This window comes from Marmota flaviventris, chromosome 9, assembly GCF_047511675.1.
Source record: "Marmota flaviventris isolate mMarFla1 chromosome 9, mMarFla1.hap1, whole genome shotgun sequence".
In the NCBI taxonomy this organism is placed as follows: domain Eukaryota; kingdom Metazoa; phylum Chordata; class Mammalia; order Rodentia; family Sciuridae; genus Marmota; species Marmota flaviventris.
In genome coordinates this window covers 29,803,974-29,826,494 of record NC_092506.1, presented here as the reverse complement: position 1 = coordinate 29,826,494, position 22,521 = coordinate 29,803,974, and the positions used below count along the sequence as shown (strand labels likewise).

Below are 22,521 nucleotides of genomic sequence, written 5' to 3'. Positions count from 1 at the left end.
CCACCCAAAATCCCACAGCCCTCCCACTTAACCTCATTTAATTAGAATTTCTACTGAGGGATTTTTTTTCTTTTTTAAACTATCTTGCATTTTATAAGTCTTCTGAGACCAGAGGGAGAGAAAAAAAAAAGAGGCAAGAATCAGAGGGATATATAATTAGGCAGCTTGAGCTCCTCACTCATCCCTGCTCCCCCCGCCCCTCCTCCTGAGCCATCTGAACTCACTGTATTGATGTCCAACAGCACACAGCGGTCCTCACTGCTGGAGGGTCTGACCACCAGCTCGAAGGACTGATGAACACACAAAGCCGAGGACACACAAAAAAAGACTTGAGTCAGAGGTGATGGCATGCTTACTGGGGGCCCATCCTCCATCCTCCCCACTGAGCCTTTGAGAGCCATCCTGTCACCAAGAGACCCTCAGCCCTAGCCTGGCTGTTCTCACCCCTGGGTGATCTCAGTCCTGCCAATTATTATTTTAGCAAAATAATGACAACTAGAAAGCAAAGACCTTGTCACCCCACTTTAGACACCAGGACTGTCATTGGATTCCTTAAATATCTGGTGTTAAACATCCTGTACAAAGAGGATGGCGAGGGGAACAAAAATAGATTTGTGACTTCCTTTCTCCTTCCTCCTTTACCAAGCACACTGCGCGGGGTGACTCTGCGTCACGCGCCTCTGCTCCCTGATCCCACCTCCGTCTCCGAGGGCCGTCTCTGAGTCCTAACCGTATTGGTGTCCAGCTCATTGGATCCTCACAACCAGTTGGAAGTGGGTTATTATTTTCTTCATTTAATTAATGAGGAAACAGAGTAAAACAAATGAATCCAGGTCACACAGCTTTCGGGTAAAAGAAGAAAGATCAGAACCCAGCTCTTACTGGGGCAAAAGCCTTGTTCTTACCAATGCAAGGAAGGGCACTTGTATCATGTACCAGAGTTCACACTTCCGACTTGTAAGAAGAAAGTGGCACCCACGAAATAAAAATATTTGAGCATCAGATTCCCTGAATTTGAACCCTGGCTCCAGCAGTGACCATGTGACTTTGGATGAGCCACCGAATTTCTTTGTCTCAGGTTCCTCATTTGGGAAATGTGGGCACTGATGGTACTTCTCTAGAGTTGTACTTCTCCATGGAACCCAAGAGCTTACAATGATCTGATAGTATAGGGACAATTCCTGCCTCTATTTTATAGATGAGGAAACTGAGGTACAGAGAGGGTAAGGAATATGCCCAAGACTGCACAGGTAGTAAATTGTAGAGACAGGAATCAAATTGAGGCCATCTGTTTCCACAATCAGAGCATTAACCATCATCCTGGCCTTGTTCTCAGGAATATCATTGGTAATTCTAATTGGCAACAACATCCATAAACACCCTGGGAGCTTGCTCTGAGTGGCACCACGCCGAGTGTTTCCCATCCGTTCCAACGTGGTGGTGGTGGTGGTGGTGTTTTAATTCACAATGGCATTAGGAATGTGCATTCTGTAACTGAGGCACAGAAAGGTCAATATCTTGATCAATTTGCACAGTAAGTGGTCGAGCTGAAACTGTGTACATCAGAAGCCCATGTTCTCCTCTAGATCACCACCTGCATGGAAACCACCTGAGATGCTTGTTAATGAGCCTATTCCCTTAGAATCCCTGCTGCTGGAGGCTAAGTCTCTGCCTTCTGAGCAAGCATCCTCCTTTGAGGAGCACAGTCCTGTCCTGCAGCTTAAGTCAGCCGCCCTCCCGGCCCTGGGAAGCTGGGCTTTGCTTGGTTCTCCCTTCCCACTTAATAACTCACTGCCCTCTTAGCGGCTCTGAAAGGTACTCTGACCTTCTGGGCTATACTCTGGACCCACATGGGAATCCATCCCTCTCTGATGCTTCCAGAGAACCATAGACAAGACACCTTGACACGGTATTTCCCCAAAACCTCAAGAGGAAGGAGACACAGTGATGAGATCATTGCTGCTGCTGCATTTGAAGATGACAATAACCATAAAGGTCTTTGGAAGAAAGACTCCCTGTTTGTCAGGCATTATTTTCAGCAGAGACCATTATTCTCATCAGATTTTTTTTTCTTTTAAATCACATCTTTGGCTAAGATGCAGATGGCTAAAAAAAAAGGGGGTGGGGGGGATGAGCAATAATGTGTCCTCAGTGGCCCATATATCCAGAGAATTTTCAGGTAGGCTGTTTGTGTTGCTATGGTGAAATTCTGGGTTCTTCCCATTTGTTCTTCGGGGTTCTAATTTCTTTTCTTTAATCCATCCTATCTTAGTCTGTTTACTGTTGCTATAACAAAATACCTGAGACCAGGTAATTTATAAAGAATGGATACTTATTGAGCTCCTGGTTCTAGAGGCTGCGAAGTTCAAGAGCAAGCTTTTGGTGCTCAGTATCTGAGCCTTCTTGCTGCATGATGTGGTGGAGGGCATCACGAGGTAGGACAGAATAAGTGTGCCAAAGAGAACTCACCTTTAAAACAAAGTTGCTCTCTCCATACCCCATCAATCAATTAATCCATGAATAGATCAATACATTCATGAGGGCAGAGCCAATCACCTTCCAAAGTCCCACTGCCACCTGACTATGCATTTGGGGATTAAATTTCCAACCCTTAAAATTGGGGGAAGGGGGGCTCAAACCATAGCACTTCCTCTTCTGACACCATTTAGTAGGACATACCTCACCTCCTGCTGCTTCTCTTCAGAAATAGACACACCACATCAGTAGCCAAGGGGAACAAAACTCAAACTCTAGTGTCATGGAGGAGCCCCCAGTTGCTATTTTCTTTGACAGCTGTGGCACTGAAAATCCTTGAAGAACAGCTGTTTGTGAGTTATTTCAAATACGAGAACATGAACTTAATAGATCTTATTTTTACCAGCACTAGCTGCTGAGAAAATAATTGAATAATGCATCTCCACGTACGTGACAAGAGAACCCAGCAAACATTGCACCAAACAAAGAATGGTTACACTTAAAATAAGACCACTCTTAACATTAAACACCCAACCTAGATGTTCTCAGGCCCAGGCAGTCTGCAGATCATCCCACATGTTCCCAGTCTTCCACACTCGAATGTCCTCTGAGTCAGAGTACATAAGGCTTCACTGGGGCCTGAGTCTACCAGAGACGACTTCTGCCAAGAGCTTCCAGAGTCAGCACCACTTTCACATCCAGATCCACTGATGCCAAGCAGAAACCAGATTCTCCTTCTCCTGAAGGCAGCTGGCCACAACAGATGTCAAGTGTGAAGGAATGCTCAGCAAGGGCTATGCACTTGCAATGGTATGTCCGTTGGGTCCCTAATCCCTGGACTGGTGGCATCTTAGGGCAGGCGAGTCTTCCCCACTATTACCTCCCCCAGCTCTGCAGGCTAGGTCAGGATGAAGGGGAACTTCCTTTCACAAAGATTTCTGCTGGCTCCACCCTTGAAGCACAAGGGCACCATCATTAACAACATTCTCCTCTGCAGGCTTTTAAGGGGGCCTCAGTGTTCAGGCTGCAACTTCACTGTCCCAGATCACCTCCACTGTCCCACGGGAGCCTGCAAAAGCCTGCCACCGGCCCTATCTCAAACACAGAAGGTGGAAAGCATTTCCTCTAAGGCTGGAAGGCGGATGAATGACGTAACCAAGGGAAGGGAGTGAGCCTTGAGGGATAAGCACAAGGTGAATCTTGAGGGTTGTCGATAGGATGGGACCCTGGACTGATGAAGTAAGCCTCAAGGTCAAGTCCATTCTCCTGTGGATGAAACTCACAGTAATGCTGCTGCTCAAATTCCTCGTGAAACGAGCTCGTAGGAAAAAACAGAAGAAGGAAGGAGAGTAGGAGACTTTAATTTCCTGAATACTCCCTTTCCATCAAACTAAGTATTCTAAATGAATTGCCTCATTTAGTGCCTTCAATAAACCTGTGATGTAAACATGAATCGACTCAGCCTGCAGATTGGAATGTGATAAGGCTACATTAGAGAGGTCAATCAATTTGCCAGAGAAAACTCTCCATAAAAGACAGGTAGGATTCAAACCCTGGCCTGTCCCAGTCCTCTATACCCCATGCACACACACATTCATACATATGCCCAATATGTACACGTTCGAATGTGCACCTGTATTCTCCTGCACATGTAAACACGATTACATCCATACCAAGAGATCACATCCAAGACAGATCCCACACATAGGGAAAGTAGGGCTGAATCTTTGCAGAGAAGATCTTGGGTTCCCATATTCTACATAGTCAGAACGTCCTTCATAGAAACTGCTGGTTTTATTCTTCACTCACGGTCACTGTACTCATTCTATCTGAAATAAGACTGGACAGAGACACAAGGCAGGCCAAATGCGATGGCCAAGAGAGAAACTGTGATGTGTGACAATGGAATGATATTAGTAAAGGCAGGAAGAAAGTGGGTCCCAGAGAGAGCAAACAAGGGCTCACTGAACAACTCTTTTTTTTCAGCACTAGGAATTGAACCCAGGGCCTCATGCATGCTAGACAAGCAGTTTGCCACCAAGCTGCATCCCCAGCCCTCGACTTAAACTCATGCACACCTCTATGCGATACAGACCATTTCTAGGTTGTGCAAATCAGGGTCGTGGTGACTGAGCTACACCAGAACTGACAGAATAAATAACATGAGATTAGAGACAAGCCTGTGTGTGTAGGGGGAGGGGGTTAGTTGGTGATAAAGGACCTTGGACTCAGTGTCCCCAGGGATTAGAAGGATGATCAAATATTGTTCTCATTTTCGAAGAGAGGATATATCTAATTGGGAAGTCAAGGCACAGCTCTTGCCTTAGAATGGCCATGTCACCATGAGCACACTTTATTGGTCACAATTTCATCTGCCCAATGGTCCCAGGACAATCATGTTACTATAAGCAACTTGAAAACAGGAAATGAGTCTTCTCAATGACACACGCAGGTCAGTGCTGTTGAGGGCTTGCACGTGCACAGCAACAGGGATGAGCCATCGTCTCTAGGGTCTTTCCAATATCTTAGCGAGTACTGAATGACAAGGACAGCAGACTTCCTGCCCATCTCTCAGCAAATGTCTGAAGAGAAGCTCATGTTTTGCAGATTCCCAAATGCCCTTCTTATCCAATCCTGTGTCTTTGAGGTATTCTTCAATGCTTTATTCAGAGCAAGAGACAAGAGTTTGTAAAACCTTGTTCCATGGAGCACTAATTCCACTAGAAAGTACAAAGTCTTATGTAAAAAAAGAAGGAAAGAAAAGGAAAAAGAAAGACTCCGTGATCAAATATCTTTGTAAAATGCTAATTACAGCTTTCTTTATTGCAGGACTTTGCAGATCTATATATGCTTTGTGTATAGTCAATCTCCACATCTCCCAGACTTATTTCATCATTACATCCTGTTTTCTGTTTGTTTTTGATTAAAATCTCCCAGGATTAGCAATCCTCAAGGCCCACTTTGGGAGGGAGATGCCAGGCTGGGCCTTAAGTTCTCTCAATTGATTGCAAGGGCTTAAGGAAAAGGACTTTGTCTTCTTTTCACCAAGGCAGTGCAGTCCCTGGAAACAAGAGGAGCACCTGACAGGTGCTTGATAAATACTGCTGCGTAGATACCTGGACATGGACTTGGGAGGCATGTGAAGCCAAGGTGAAGGCTACCTGTGACGAAGACTGAGACGTGTGAGCATCCTCTCTTGCTGTGGCTTTTCAGTCTCAAGTGTGCAGTGTGGGCAGACCTTGAGGTCCATTATTGCTGGATATTTTTGTTTACTGCAGTTTGTAGCTCATTTCCACAAGGACTCAGGACCTACCCACTCTGTTCTACCACTGGATTCCCCAGGAGCCAGGCTTGCCCTAAAGGAGGCTGAACACCATTTGGAAGCAAGCAGTTCACCCCCTAGTGGCAGAAAACCAGACCAGATCAGATACTCTTGATCACCAGCAGTATCTTCCCTTCTGGGGCATCCAGGTGAGCCAGGAGCATCCAGGTGAGCCATGAGCATGTTGGGAAACACGGGAGCAGATGTTTCCAACTAAAAGTTCAGCTCAGAAAACTTGTCCTAGGACACTTTAGGTGTTCTCCACCATCATTGTCAACTCCTGAGGAGCGACCCCATGATGCTGGGGCTTATTGATAACTTGCAATGGAATCCTTTCAAGTACATGCAAGGGGAACTGGGTTTGAAAAACACTGACAGTTTAGTTTGTCAGAGTCCCCAAACAATTAATTTGATCTGAAGTAAATGCAGCCAACATCCCCCCCAACACACACACACACATGCATCCCACCATTCAGAGTTTTGGTGCTAAAATGGCTGTGATTTTTTTTTTAACCAAATGTGATTTCAGCTTATGAGGAAAATTGCAATCTCCCCATGAGCTCAACTTGGCAGTATGTGTTCCTCACTGTGTTCTGACAGCAGCCGTCCTGGTTTTCCAATCACCAAACCAACTGACCAGACTGCTACTTACCCAGATGCAGGCTGCCAAACCACTAACTCAACACTGAGACAGCCAGAACCTCAGAGAGGCGGTGATCAAAACTCCAAGCCTGCAGGAACTGAGGCATTGAGCCAACTCCAGAGGCCAAAGGGTGGCAAAAAGAGGCATCTTCACTCACCACTCAGCCAAGGGTGGCACTGATCTTACCTACTTGATATAAGACCCAGGTCATTGGTATCTGCAGATACTAGGTCCTCATTCAAGGTTGAAATGAATTGGTTAAAACCCATCCTAGTACTAATGAAGGGAGACCAAGTCGGTTCTCTGCAATATCCATCAATATGCCAAAAAAAGAAGGAAGGGGAGAGTTTTCTCTTATTCATTCCAGACCTGTTCCCCGCAATCCCATGGCTTAAAAGTGCACACATTGATGAACTTGACAGAACAAATCCATAAAGGAGCAGTGACACGTAGTGTCATGGCCAGACTTCAAATATGTCTCATCCTTAATTCTGTTCCTATGCAAACGGACACATGACTTGGATTATAAAAGTTGACCATAGGACAAAGAACTTTCTTTGTCCAGAGTTTAATCAAAGTGAGATGTATGATACTGGACAGTTATCCCAGAGACTGGTTGGATTTGGGGTCTGCTTAGCACCTTGGTTTTCTCAAGCGAATGTCTCCTGTTAAGCTCCACATGGCCCCACTAGGGCTACTGTTTCTGTTCCTTCTGGGCACCAACCAGCACCCGCCCCCCCATAATGGCAAACATAACCTTACATAGGCCAATCTGAGCACCTGGAATGTCAAAGAGATAATCAAACTTTTCTACTTATACTGAGGTCATATTTAGCCAAAATACAGCCAGCATATCTGCCACAATTGGTCCAGCCACTTACTGTGGCAGTATTGTACAGAGTATCAGGACATGTCTTATGGAGTCAGGCTGCCTGGACTTAAAACACAAACATCTGGCATGTGACCTGATAAGTACTGAATCTTTGCCTAAGTGCTTTTGTGTGTGACCTGGAGCTCATGATAACAGTACTTACCTCCTAGATCTGTAAGTAATTGCATGTAAGGCATATAGAAGAATGCTTGGCACTTATCACAATTCCATCAACTAACTATCTTTGTAACCAGTCTTGGGATTAGATCATTAAGGTGTGCTTCTACCTTTGGAATTTCTATCATGGATGTGAAGAATTTGATGTGCGACCCCTACCTACGTCCCTCTCAACCCACATGGGCACTGAGTCTGTGCCACACAGGTAATTGTAACATAAAAAAAATATAAGAAATAAACCTGGGGAGAAGGCAGAAAGTCTCAGTTCCTCAGAGAGTGGACCATCTCCAGCCAACTCTTAATCCCCTGCCTTCTTTGAGTCATTTTGTTCACAGTTACGAAACCTGATCTGTCCTGCATTTTTTTACTTCTTTCTCTCCGTTCTAAACATATGGTTTTGGCCTACATCTTGTGAAGGCTGACAAACAGATTTCCTTAAACATAGACCAGGCTTGGAATCTGGTAGACGTTCTGCCACTGATCTGGTAGCATTCAATGTTCCAGCTGGCTTCTGGGTCCTCTGCCCTGGAATTCAGGAACTGGAAAGTATAAACACAGTATTTCTCTCCTCTTTAAATTAAAATAAAGAGGGAGGGGCTTGTGACTTTCAAATATCCATATGGTGAGGTTGACAGTTCCCTTGCTTGCCCCTCTCCCTTGGAGGACAAGGGAGGTGCACACCTTCCCTCATTTATCATGGAAATGACAGTTTCCCCAATGTGCACATGCCTCAAAGCAACTGCCATTTCTAGAGTTGGTATCAGGGGAGAAGTTTTCTACTGTATCAGGATTGTTCACCCTCACTGAGGCAGATGGAAATCATTTTCTGACTCAAGGCCAGTCATTAGGTCTCCCAGACATTATTATCTCGGCCAGTTCTAACTCCTCAGTGCAACCCAGATGTAGGGAAGATTAGATCAAACCCACATTCTGTGCCAGTGACATTCCAAAGACCTCCCCAGGACTTCTGGGTATTTTCAAAGGACTTACGTACTCTAAGACACCTTTGCTTCTGGGCTTCCATGTCCAAAAGTGCTTGACTCACAGTTTATGAAGCCCAGTTATAGCACCCAGCTTTGTCCTCAGTTTCCACCAAAAGGTCACACTGATAGTCATTCATGAGAATAAAGCATTGAATAGGAGGTCACAGAGAGAGCTGAGATTACATTTCACGAAACACATAAGTTCAAATATATTCCAGTCTTATAAAAATCTCCTGTAGAAGGTGCTTTAAAAAGTCCTGTTGGTCAATTATTCCTAAGCAGTTTTATTCACTTGCACGATGTCCCCATTTAGCATGCGGCCTTCCACCCCGTTCCTCTCAGGAATGGAGGTCATAAACTTAAGTGCCAGTGGAGACTAGCAGATGAGTGTTAGGCCATAGAGAGGATCCAACCTCCCTCAAGGCATTCAGGTTCACACATTTCTTTTTTTTTTTTAATTTTTATTGTTGGTTGTTCAAAACATTACATAGTTCTTGATATATCATATTTCACACTTTGATTCAAGTGGGTTATGAACTCCCATTTTTACCCCGTATACAGATTGCAGAATCACATCAGTTACACATCCATTGATTTACATATTGCCATACTAGTGTCTGTTGTATTCTGCTGCCTTTCCTATCCTCTACTATCCCCCCTCCCCTCCCCTCCCCTCCCCTCCCCTCTTCTCTCTCTACCCCCTCTACTGTCATTCATTTCTCCCCCTTGTATTATTTTTCCCTTTCCCCTCACTTCCTCTTGTATGTAATTTTGTATAACCCTGAGGGTCTCCTTCCATTTCCATGCAATTTCCCTTCTCTCTCCCTCTCCCTCCCACCTCTCATCCCTGTTTAATGTTAATCTTCTTCTCATGCTCTTCGTCCCTACTCTGTTCTTAGTTACTCTCCTTATATCAAGGGTTCACACATTTCGAAGCACGGTGTCCTGCTAAACACTTCTGCAGGCCATGTGACCTGAAGCTTGCCAGTTCGCAGTTCTCAGCTCTGAAACATTCCTCTTTGCCACAGTAAGCCAAGACAGAGCAACGGGAGCTAGCAAGGGCTTTTCCCCTGCTTCCTGTGTGTCCTGGAACTTTGTCAAGGTTAGATGTGCATAAGCACCATCTACCCACATGCTAAATGTGTGAGTGTAAGTCAATCAGCTAACAGGCAAACTTGGGCTCAGACATTGGACAGTGGGGTTCACGATAGGCTCTCCTAATCTGCTTACGTAGACTTTAATTTTTTTGTGTGTGGCAACATGTATATAACATAAAACCATCTTTCCAACTATATTTATATATATAGTTTATATACATAGTTTAGTAGCCTTAAATACATTCACACAGGGGCTGAGGTTGAGGTCAGTGGGTAGAGTGCTTGCCAAGCCTATGTGAGGCCCTGGGTTCCGTCCTCAGCTCTACATAAAAATAAATAAATGAAACGAAGGTATTACACCCAACTAAAATAAATTTTTAAAAAATACATTTACACAGTTGTACAACAGTCACCCATATCTATCTCTAGAATTTTTACATCTGAAATTCTGCACAATAACATCTGTTCCTTCTTCTCCACTGCCCCTGACAACTCCCATCCCACTGTCTCTATGAATTTGACTATTCTAGGTGCCTCACATAAATGGAATCACGTGATGTTTGTCTTTTTTGTGTCTGGTTTCTTTCATATAGTATATTATTCTCAAGGTTCAGCCATGTTATACTATGTATCAAAGTTTCCTTCATTTTTAAACATGAATGATATCTTATTTTATGCCTATAGCACATTTTATTTATCCACTGACCAACATTGGGTTGTTTCCATCTTTTGACTTTGGGGAGTAATATACTAGGACCATCAGTTTGCAAATATCTGTTCAAGTCTCTGCTTTCAATTCTTTTGTGTATATGCCCAGAAGTGGAATCACTAGATCAAATGGCAATTCTAGGTTTAATTTTTTGAAGAATCATGCTTGTGTATCCTTGAACCAATCACAGAGCCTCTTTGAACTTCATCTGTAAAGCAGGGATGGCAATAATACCTTACTTTATCAAGTGGGGGAATCTCATAATTAATGCACTAAAGCCTTTGGATCATAAATGTCACTAGATGTCAGCTAGATGTCCAGTCTCCTTGTCTTTGGAAACAAAGGACCCAAACTAAACTGACCACTAAAGTCACTCTCAGCTCCAAAAATCTATGATCCCACCACAAAATTATTTTCCTTTTGGGATGCCAGAAACTTTCAGAGTATATTGGGGTGAACACCCTCTTCCTGGTCCCTACAAAAATCCATCCCTGCCAAGAAGGCCCAGTTTTCCTAGCTCTGACCCTGGAATGTGCTAACACATCCCATTATAGACTAACATCTCATTTTTTCTTACCACTCCTTCTCCCTAGCTTCCTCTCCACATTCCCCTTCTCGGCTGACTGTTCCTACCCACTGAATATCTGCGCTTCAAATTATCTCCCCCACTGATGTTTGTGTTCATTCCCCACAAGCTAACGTCTGTTGGAAGTAACACTTGTGAAGTTATCCATATTAAGGTTTCATTTCCCAAGAGACCCATATTTTAAATGAGGTTTTCCTCTTAGGCAGAGTCACTCTGGCAGAGCTACTGCTGTTGGTGAAGTCACTGGAGTTGGGTTTCCCTTCTCACATGCTGTTTATGTTAGGTTTATCACTTGGCCCAGTGTCTGGATTCTCATCCTCCAACATGTATCACATGCTCATGAGCAACAACAATCACCCATCCCATCCCAGTGGATGTTTACGTTTTATCCGACACTCTTTTTAGCAAAGGAATTAGAACAAATACGTTTCCAAGCTTTTCTTGTCAGGGGCCAGATTCAAAATTCCAGCAGGGAGTGGACTCGTTCACTACATGAAGAAATATTTTCCTTCTCCACTCTATTCCTCTGCCTTCCCTCCAAATGTGAACATTCGACAACTGAAATACCCTTGTTAAACACATGGAACAGTTCTCCGGTTCCATCAACAGCTTGGCTGACAACAAATCACACACCCTCCCCAATGCTTCTTCATAGCAAAAGGTAAAAGAGATTCTCAGGTCAGTAAGAAATGGGTTTTTCAGATCGTGGGCAGCTGAGCTTTGTTTTGTTTTGTTTGTTTGTTTGTTTGTTTGTTTAATGAGCAATCTCATCCACCAAGCCCTGGCACTCAGACAAGAACCAGGGTCCTCTGGAGTTGGTCTAACTACTTCCAGGCTACCACAGCCTGGAAGTTTGGAGATGGAGGAGGGAGGAGTCCTCAACTTACCCCTGGTCAAGTGTTTAGGCTTATGGGTTATCAGCTACTGTTGAAGGTCTCCTCCTTCCTTCATTAGTCTTTGGGCTGCTCCAGATAGTTTGGAGGTAAAATCCAAATGAAACATTCTCACCATTTTGATGATACATCACTAAGGAAGATTTACCTGGGGGCAGGCTGGCTCAAAGTAAATGAAAAGGATCAGCCCAAGTGGGGGAGAGGCTTTTTGTTGATAATGAGGGATGTTTCTTAGGCTGTGTCCCCCTCCCTACAGCAGACCATAGCACTCAGCATCCTCACCACCCCACTTATCCTGTTTGTGACTCCGGGCCACCTGCAGAGATGGAGCACAGGGAACAGGCAGCCAGGTTCACAATACCTGCTCCTGCACAAAGCTGCCCTATTTTGTCACATCTGTACATCTCAAGCCTTGACCTCATGAGTTAAGTCACACCTGATGTGACACCTCATCCCTGGAGCCATATAAGGACAGAGGCTCCTAAGAAGCCCCTGCTTCCCTGCCTGGCAGCAAGCCATTAGAAGACCCTCCACTCCCTGGCTTTTGTCCTTTGCTAGGTCAACAGGCTTCCAGGAGCTCTGAGTCATGTCCCAATCTCACTTGTCCTGGAAGCCCATTTGACCTGGGAATTGTGGCTCACAAAAATGGCATGTGAAAAACAAAGAAACCAAAATTCCTTCAAAACAAACATCCCCAGAAACAGCTTGCACTTTTAACCCCAGCTTTCTTTCTCTCCTTTCTCTTTCTTATCAGAAAGTGTGTCTATGCTGGATGAAGAAATCTCTTGTGTTGGAATTCTGTTCAGATACATTGTTGTCAGACAGCATTAAGCAAGATTCACCAAGAGGAACACCCAGGCAAGCCCTGCTCTTTATTCCCCTCTCTTTCCAGCTCACCTCTGCGGGAGCTCTTTCCAGGGGAAACTTTGCTTTTACAAATCAAAGCTTGCAACTCACTCTGAATTGATTCCCCAAGGTAATTTCATGCTTTAAAGCAGATAAACTAAAAATGAGCAAATCATACTGGAGCTAGTCCCCCTTCCTGAGGCAGTCCAGTCCCACAATTACGGATGACAAAACTGTATCCCCTTCTAAGCGAAGGCAACAGACGCTCCAGGGACACCAATAAAGCCCCGAGATTATCACCAAAGAAAAAGTCCCCGCCCAGACTCCCGGTCCTGCTCCGGGTCAGCCCCCTGGAGGGAAATGCCCCCTTCTCGAGGTATCCAGGACCCTATGGGTGACAGTACCTCTTGGCAAAGACGAGATGAGAAGGAGCTGCAGGAACGTGAGTCCCAGCTGCGTCCACCGGTCCAGCTCCATCTTTCCCGCGGTGGTGCCGAGCCCAGCGACTGCGGGGGAGCAAGAGGAGGGACGCGGGAGGCCGGCGGGCTGGCGGCTCTTCCAGGGACCTCCCCAAGCCCCAGCTGAGCGGCAGCTCGGGTTTCAGCTCGCCGCCGGGCTCTCCCATCCTCATCCCAGGGAAACCACCTTCAGCCAGAGCGACGTCAGCCCAAACCTCGGCTCTCCGCTGCCTTAACCCTTGCGGAGCCCGGGAAGGTGTGGCGGTGCCCCGAGGCCGGGGACAGGGGCGGGCGGGGACGCTGCGGGTCCTCTGGGCTCCAGATATCCCGCACCTGGGTGGAGGGTGCGGGCCCGCAGCACCTGGACCGGTATCCTGGTAGGCGGGGCCACGGGGCCACTCAGGTGAGGCAGGGGTGGTTTCTCACCCCACTGCCCCGCTGCCGTGGACGCCTGGCACGCGGGTTGGCTGCGGCTGCCCTCACGGCACACTTGGAACCCGATGGCCTCGGGAGAGGGAATCCGTGATGGGAGAAGAGGCGCCCACCCCCCCTTCCCTCCCAACACTCTTACCTCTAAGTTCTTTCCCCTCCCTCTGCTCTAAGGATCCTAGTTTGGAAACAGTTTTCTCTGGATCTGTAGGCTGCAGGGGGCAGTTGCTCATCTTCTTAAGATGGTGAGTGAGTTCAGCGGTATAAATGACTCCTGAGCACATGTCAGGCGGGTCATGGAGCTTGGGGACACTGTACTGTGAGGGAGCTCAGTTTAGGTACCTGCACTGCAAACCACATCTTGAAGTGAGTAAAAAGAATGGCTTACAAGATGTCTGATTTTTATCAGCTTCTCTGTGCCAGGTGCCTTACCTCCTGTCTTTTCACAGTAAACCTGTCTTCTCCTTTCCTACAAAAATAGGAAAATTGAGCCACTGAGTTCAATAACACATGCGAGGTCACACAGTAAGGGGTAGAGCTAGGATAGGAACACGCAGGGCAACCAGATCCAGAGGCTATTGTCCAAGCCACTAGGCTATACAGACTCTTACAATGTTGCCCTTATAAAATTGTATTTAAATGTTTTAGGTACACTTCTGTCTATACAGAATTGTATTTAATCATTATAGACATGATGTACAGTAGGTAGTATACTATATATTATGGATGCAAAAATGGAGACTCAGAGGATTAACTGACCTGCTCAATATCACTCAGCTGGACATGGCAAAGCAAGATATGCCCAGGTCTAATGTGGAATTGGCCTTGGACCATAGCTCGTCCCAGTTTGTACCACCAGATTTAAAAGCCCAAATCAGGAGAAGCAGGTGACCATTTCAAGCCAGGACTAGTAAGAAAGCTTCCTAGAGCAGAGAGGCTTGGCCTGAAGTCTAAGAAAGACCTATCACAAGCCAGAGAGGGGAGTAAAAAAGGACTATCTAGGAACTTGGCTGATGCCATAGGAAATGGTGGGTGTTTATATGTGTAGGTCATAATTTGCATTTGTACTTTCCCCCAAAAGATCCATGGCAAGACATACCACTAAAATGCCTTTTAAGCAATTTTGATAAATAGAGGAGACAGATAGATGATAGAAGACAGTTATATAGAGGCATACAGAACAAAACCAACCATAGACAAAGGCCAACTGAAGATTAGAGACAAATGGATGTAGAGGCTGAAGATTCTGAGTGCCACCAGAGTGTTTCAATTTTATTCTTTAAGCTGTTGGAGGGTGCTGATGATTTAGGATTAGAGGGTGCTGAGCCCAAGGCAAGCCCCCCAAGAAGGTAAGTGATCCTCAACTACTGTTGAAGGCCAGAAGTAGAGAGTAAGCGTTTGAAGTGGAAGGGAAAAGAAAGTGAGAAAAACCTGAGGGAGCGTGAAAGCCCAGAGCTCTGGGCAGGTTCGGAAAGGTGGGAACCCTGATGCAAATGCTTCATTAAGGAGGAGTTGCTAAACTCCCAGTCCTGCTAGGAGCACCCTGCAATGAAGTGACCAGAAGCGAGCATTCAGCACTCAGAGCCCTGGGTTCGAATCCTTAAGTCCCCACTTTCTGACTGCATGACTTCAAGCAAGCTCACTAACTCTGAATCTGTGTTCTTCTCTACAAAATGGAAATAATAATCAAACCCACTTTCTTGGCCACTGGAAGGGTTAAATGAGTTCATGCATGGAAGGCCTGTAGCACAGTGCCTAGTACATTCTAGCTGCACAATTTTTTTTTTTCCATGACTGGGAACTAAACCCAGGGCTGCTCTACCACAGAGCTAGACCCCCAGCCATTTTTATTTTTTATTTTCAAACAGAATCTTGATACATTACCAAGACTCAGCTCAAACTTGCAATCCTCCTACCTCAGTCTCTTGAGTCCCTAGGATTGTGGCATGTGCCATCACAATAAATATTAACTGTCATCTGTATTATCTGTCCTAAGGATGCCCAGAGAAAACCCTCACTGTTTTAGTCAGCTATTTCGCTGCCGTGACTAATGGACCCAACCAGAGTAATTTTAGGGGAAGAAAAGTTTAGGGACTCACAGTTTCAATACATAAACAACAGGCTCCGTTCCTCGGGGCTGGAGGTGAGGCAGGACATCATGGTGGAAGAGAGTGGCAGAGGGAAGCAGCTCACATCAGGATCAGTAAGCAGAGAGAAACTCCACTCACCAGTTACAAATATATACTCCAAAGCCACACCCCAATTCCCACGTCCTCCAGCCACACCCTACCCACTTCAGTTACCAATGAATCCCTGTCAGGGAATTAATTCACTAATTGGGTTAAGACTCTTACAACCCAATCATTTCTCCTCTGAACCTTCTTGCATTGTCTCACATGTGAGCTTTGGGGGACACCTCACATCCATACCATAACACTCACCTTCAAATTACTTGTCCAGAGGAAATTTGTATAAAATAAGCACAAAGAGTAGCCTTCAAAAAAAGGAAAATAGCAAAGACAAGGCATCTAAGGGGTGCAGCTGAGATAAAGGGTCATTTATTTCTGGCCAACGTTTCTGGGTTTGGTGATGGCGGTGATGTGGAGGTGACTTTGTTTCCAAACACTGTGGGACTTATAGTCTCTCAGGACTCTACCACAATCTGAGAGCATTGCTTCCTTCTCCCACCTCCTCCACACACCGCCTCTTGGCATCAGTGCCCAGCAGCCTCATCCCTGGGGCAATCGTTCCCCTGACAGGGTGGCTTCTGCCGAAGGGCAGCAGAACATGTCACTCAAAACATGCCACTTTGGCTTTAGAATTCTTTTGAGCAGAAGCCAATTAAGAAGAAGCCCTTGTATTTTCCCTGTTTGCTTAAAATTAGAGCATCATTTATAAAGGTGTCCTGCACCTTCTGTCTCCGCTAGGAAGAAACAAAGTTAATCACCAGAGACAACTCTGGACCTTTTATCAGCCCACGAAGAATCTACACAGCAAACCTTATTGACTAGCACTTATTTTCCAAGAGTTCTCCATATATTTGTCAGGAAGTTCAAAATCCTTTTCCTTTCTCTTACCACGTCTCTACAAATGTTGTTCTTTTGTTAAGATGCTATTGTTAAGCTAAGGTGCTACCCCAAATCCTCACCACCCTTTTAAGTTATTCATCAGTACTTGTTCCCATGCATAAAAGTCTTGTTTCTCTCTAAATTAATGTCTTTCGTTTTTTTCTCTTGTTAATCTGTCTTTTGCTAGTCTAATTTACAGGATTCCAATAAACCACAGATGTTTAAAGATTCTTTTTTTCCTCCCCTATAAAGCTGATTGGCTAAGAAAGTCCCAGGTTCAGAGACCTAAAAACAGGCCCTTCCTGTGTTCCTGGAATCTCCACAGGAGTCTGCTTGCTATTTGTGTCACAATTTGAGTTTGCAAATTTTCTAGGGTTAGGCAACCTGGAAACTGTCAGAAAGATACTCTACAAAGGGGTGGACTCATCTCTTCAAAGAACTCAAAGCAGTGATCTACTATTACTTTGTAGAAATCCACAATAAACCCTGAGCTGGGAGAAGGTCAGGGAAGCTATGACTCTGAAACAAGAAAGTCCACCTGAGGCCATATAATCCTACACAAATTTCTATTTTCCTACCTGAGTTTAGCTTCCTCTGTTGCTATTATATCAAATCAGTTTCTCATATTGATCAAATTTAATATTGCTCCAAGTCACAGTTTCTTAATCTGGGAGTTCCATGGGGTCCCTTAGAAGAAGTACTTTAGAGGGACTTTGAACTTCTTAAAATTATATGCAACATTTTTGCCTGCAGTTTGTGGAGTCAGAGGCATCCCCTAGCCTTGTTGGAAGTCTCACTTGCAAACTCCCAACTCTTGTAGATTCACTCATTTTCATAAGATAAAATTGAAAAATTGACCAAGTATTTCTTAGATTTGGGGAAATGATTTTGTACATATGCACAGTTGTTGACTCTAAGCTATAACCTGCACCATGCACACTTACAGACTCTCCTGAATGCTGAGTTAGCACATGCTAGCTAGTTCTGAATCCAGACAGACCCCTTACCACTTACGAACACCTGGGCATGTTATTTCACCTATGATGGCCTTAGTTTTTTCATTTGCTAAGTGGGAAAAATAAGGGTACCTGCCTGTATAAGGTTGGAGTAAAGAGCTCAGAACAGTACCTAAAATAGAATAGATATTCAGTAAATGTTAGCTGTTTCCCTGATGCTGATCTCCTCCTCCTCCCTTTACCTCCTACAAACACTCCAGGGAAGAGTAAATCACATGAAAGCCTATGGGTGGGAAAGGCCAAGAACCATGCTGGGAAGTAGAGACTGATACCTGGAATTAAGAATTATCCCTTACAATCAGCATCTAGAAACCAACAATTTCTGCAGTCGATGGAGTCAGGGCACCCATTTAATTCAAGTTATAATACGCACTAATTTTCACTTGAAAGGATGAGACTCTTTGACAAAAATCTGTCCTTTTTTCCATTGCCACCAGGGAGGCTGGTAGCATGTGGCTTTACAGGGAGAACAGCAGAGAAGGCGGTCTTTGTGGATGCCAACCGTTCCCAAGCTGTAACTTCTGCAGATCAGCAGCTAGTAGCAACCGCACACTGGGAGAGCCAGAGGCAAGAGTCTGGGTAGAGGGGTCTGTGAACTGAGAGGCGTCCCAGACGTCTGGTAATTAAGTTCGGTTTTCACCAGCAACACAAAACACAAAGCTCAAGTCAAGCAGGGCCAGGGACAGAGAAGGGTGGCACTGTGAAAAAGACAGAAGGGCTGTGGCCCTTCCACCACAGCCTGCCCTAGCTGGCCCCACGGAGGTAGTCTCCAGCCCTAATGAATCCCGGCTGTTCACCTACACAACAGGCAACCATGTTCTGCCTCCAGGTCTGGCTCAGCTCCACTCTCTTTCCACTGGGGAACCATGCAAAGGGGTAAGGACGTCTGTGGTTCTTTCTCTGGCCACATTCTTCTGACTGTGTGTCATTCTTCATGCAAATTGCTAAAAGTCTGGGAGCTTCTATGCTTCACAGTCAATGTGCTCCTGAATCGCCAGGGGAAACCTGGTCTTGGCTTCCATATGGATATTTATGAACTTCATTTTTTTAAAAAAAAACTATCTGTTATGCAACTGAACTGCACAGTTTTATAAATAACACTGGCAAAAAGTTTGTTCGTGATCCAAGTGGCAAGCCCAAGAGTTAAAACCAGGTGATCCATCAGGGGGAGGGAAGGAAATAAAAAACAAAATAACTCCCAGAGAAGGCAATGCTGTGGGGGTGGGGGTGGTGATACAATAAAGGACCCTGTAGTCCCAGACGCAGTATGGATCAGGGCTCTACTCCCTACTGGACATGTGAACTGAGGCAAATTCACTGGCACTCTGGGTCCCAGCTCCATCATCCATAAAAAGGATAGTAGCCATCTTATCATTTTGGTGAAAAGATTAAAATGAGGCTGGTATATACAGGAGGAGCTCCATCAATGTTGACTATTACTGTTATCTATGAACATCTTATCTTGGGGTTTTCAAAAATACCCTCCCTTCAAGTAGTTGGCCAAAATTAAACTAGATATTGCAAATTAAGTTAGGTTATGTTTCTATATTGATTTGAGGCAAATGCACATCTAAAACATATATTGCCTTAGACATTTATGCTTCCAGCTGGATGTCCAGAGGCAGAGGGGGGAATTTACTTGAGGACAAAACTGAGAGGCCTGTTCCAATTGGAAGCTGCCCAGGATCCAGAAAATCCCCTGAGGGGATCTCACATTGAATGTCTGGTTCAATGGAGTAAGAAGGGTTTGCATATAAAGCAACTTTTCTCTATCTATGGAAGGAAGTAAAGGACACTGAGAAAAACATTAATCAGGTAAACATCATTCATCTTCACTTAGTATAATTTACTGCATGCCTACTGTGTGCATCATTTCAGGTCCTGGGGATAGGGCTCTGAATACAATCTACATGATCCCTTACCTTGTAGACTAGATAGGAATAACACATCAAGCAAATGTGACAAGTAACACAAGAGAGGAAAGAACATTCTGGAAGGTGGTAACAGGGTGTGAGGGTCAGAAAAGCTTCCCTGAAAAAGGGACACTGAACTTCAGACCTAAAGAAAAACAAAGGGAAGAGAGTAGAGAATAAAGAATTAGAATAGAACATGTTCTGGAGATGGGCTCATGATATATGCAAACCTTGAAAACAGTAACTTTATTCTAAGGGCCATGAGAAGCAATCTGAGGGGCAGACAGTGGTGGGTATAGATTGTACTGGGGGCTGAGCCCCCTCTGCATCCTCCATCCAATAGGGTGGGCAGAAGTGACTTGATCTGAGGGGCACTGTGGAACATGACAGTGAGAGTCATTTTAGACACCTCCCAGTGTGATGGTCACATTGGTGTGGGCGGGTGCACAGTGACATGCTCTGGGGAAAGCCAGCTTCCACGTTGTGTGAGCTGCCCTATAGGAAGGAACTGAACTCTCCTGAAAGCTGTCACATGAATGACCATGTGCCATGGCTCTAGCCAGCAACATACTTCATGAGAGATTGCTTAGCCAGAACCATGCAGCTACGATGCTCCTAGATTCCTGATCCTCAGAAACTGGGTGAGATCATCCACTTTATTTTATGCCACTAAAATTTGTTACAGTGTCTTAGTCCATTAGGTTGCAAGAACAAAATACCATAAATAGGTTGACTTATAAACAACAGAAATTTGTTTCTTACAGTCCCAAAGGCTAGGAAGGCCAACATCAAGATTTAATGTTTGATGAGTGCTTACATCTGGTTCATGGCTGGTCCCCTCTAGGTATTTCCTCACGCAGCAGAAGGGAAGAAGTCTGATCTCTTCAACCCCTGTTATGGTCTGAGTGTTTGTTTCCTCCTAAATTAGGTTTCTTAGGTTGAAACCTGATTTCCAATGCGGTGGTGGTATAAAGAGCTGGGGCCTTTGCGCATGATGAGGTCTTGAAAGCAGAGCCTTCCTGAATGGATCGATGCCCTCTCAAAAGAGCCTGAGGGGGCTTGTTCACTGTCTCAGCAGAGAGTGGGCCCCACCAGGCCATGAGCCTATTGCCACTTTGATCTTCAACTTCCCAGCCTTCAGCCCTTTGGATAACAAATTTTTTCTATTGTTTAAAAACTACCCAGGCTAAGGTGTGTTTGTTTTATCAGTCCAAATGGAACAAAACAATCCTTATAAGGGCACTAATCCCACTCATGAGGGCTCCACCTTCATGACCTAATCACTTCCCCAAATCTCTACCTCCTCCTACCATCTCATTAAAACCACTTCAATATGTAAAGGGGCACAAACTGTCAGATCATAGCACACAGCAACAAATTACAAATACAAAAGCTTCTGAACTGGGAAATGTGGAAGAAGAGAAAAGAAAATTGTCTATACCTGGGTAGACCTACGGTCAAATCAAAACTGCTAGCCTGGCCACAGCTAAGGACTCAACACTGGGAAATGTTAGTAGAGTGAGACTATCACAGTTAGGAGGCTTCCAACTATACATAACAGCAAATCCAATTCCGTGGTTGAAATAACAAGTAACTTTATTATGTCCTATAACTGTAAGTAGGTAGGTTGCTCCCAGCATTGTTTAATTCTATGATTCAGCAACACTGTTCAATACCCAAGACCAAATTACCAAAAGGACATAAACTGCATGCAAGATTTTATCCAAAATCTAGGAACAAAGAAAAATCACATTTATGGTTTTTGAAAACAACATGTCGTTTAACTATTAAAACATATTTTAAAATGGCATTCTTCACCTTCAAGATAGCAGCTACCACTGAAAGGAAAGGACAGAGCTAAACACAGAGTATGAAATTTTAGTTAAAATATAAAAGAAACAAAGGATAAATCTGAAGTTACTGAAGCAAAATTTTAACCTCTGTTTCATCTTGGAGGCATGTACATAGATCATTGTCTGAACATTTTTGTATGTTTGGATTGTCTACATTTTATAAGGCTATAAAGAAGACGTAAGAGGGATATGTAAGGGAAAATATTTTGCAATGGGTAGAGAAGACAAGCACTTATTCATGTATTAAAGTAAATATTTTGAGTATTTACCATGTGCCAGGCCCTCTTCTAGGCAGTGGGAATAGCATGGTGAAAAAGGCAGAATGGTTCTTGTTTTCATGGTGCTTACACACTACTGGACAAAGATACATAGCAAAGACAGATGGGATGGTCAAAGTGCCATGTTAGAAATGAAACAGGGTGTATTAGTCAGCTTTCTGTTACTGTAACAAATGCCTGAGGTAAATCAACTTACAAGGAGGTAAAGTTTATTTTGGCTCACAGTGTCAGAGGTTTCAGTTCATGGTCACTTGGACAAGTATGTCTTGTTGCTTTGAGCCTGTGATAGTGCAGTATAACATGGCAGGAACATGTGAAAGAGGAGAACTATTCACCTTATGGTGGCTAGGAAACAGAGAAAAGAAAGGGATGGGGTCCCACCATCTCCTTCAAGGGAACACTCACAATGACCTAATTTCCTCCCCCTAGGCTCCACCTCTTAAAGGCTCCACCACCTCCCATTAACACCATGCTGCGTGAAGATCAAGCCTTCAACACGTGGACCTCTGGGGGACAGTGCAGGTGAAAACTGGAAGGTGATGGAATCCTATAACTTGTGGAATCAGGGCAGGCCTCTCTGAGAAGGTGACAAATAAACTGAAACCTGAGGTTAAAAAAAAAAAAAGACAGCCACTGGGGCTTCTAAGAAGGATGCATTCCAGGCCTAGGGGACAGACATGCAAAGACCCTGAGCCTGAATGGCTTTGGTGTGCTTGAGGATCACAAAGGAGGCCAGAGTAGCTGGCACACAAGTGCATCATCGACAACCCTTTAAGCAAGAGAGAATGCCAAGCAGAGAAACGCTGGAAGATCAGTGAAGCTGCATATCAAGTGCAACATCACCTTCGGGGCATCAGAGAACCACCTGAGAATTTAGTGAGCAGCTATGGATTCTAGAGAAATA

General features: G+C 44.7%; 1 protein-coding gene across 2 annotated transcripts in view; it reads right to left on the bottom strand.

The window, feature by feature from the left end:
- Pamr1 (peptidase domain containing associated with muscle regeneration 1) overlaps positions 1 to 13,093 on the bottom strand; it is a 77,725-nt gene extending 64,632 nt beyond the window's left edge. For both annotated transcript variants that reach the window (XM_027936660.2, XM_027936658.2), the window contains exon 1: positions 13,007 to 13,093. In XM_027936660.2, the coding sequence (XP_027792461.2) occupies positions 13,007 to 13,079 (73 nt within the window). In that variant the 5' untranslated portion in view covers positions 13,080 to 13,093. The remainder of the gene's footprint in view (positions 1 to 13,006) is intronic.
- Between the last annotated feature and the right edge of the window lie 9,428 nt (positions 13,094 to 22,521).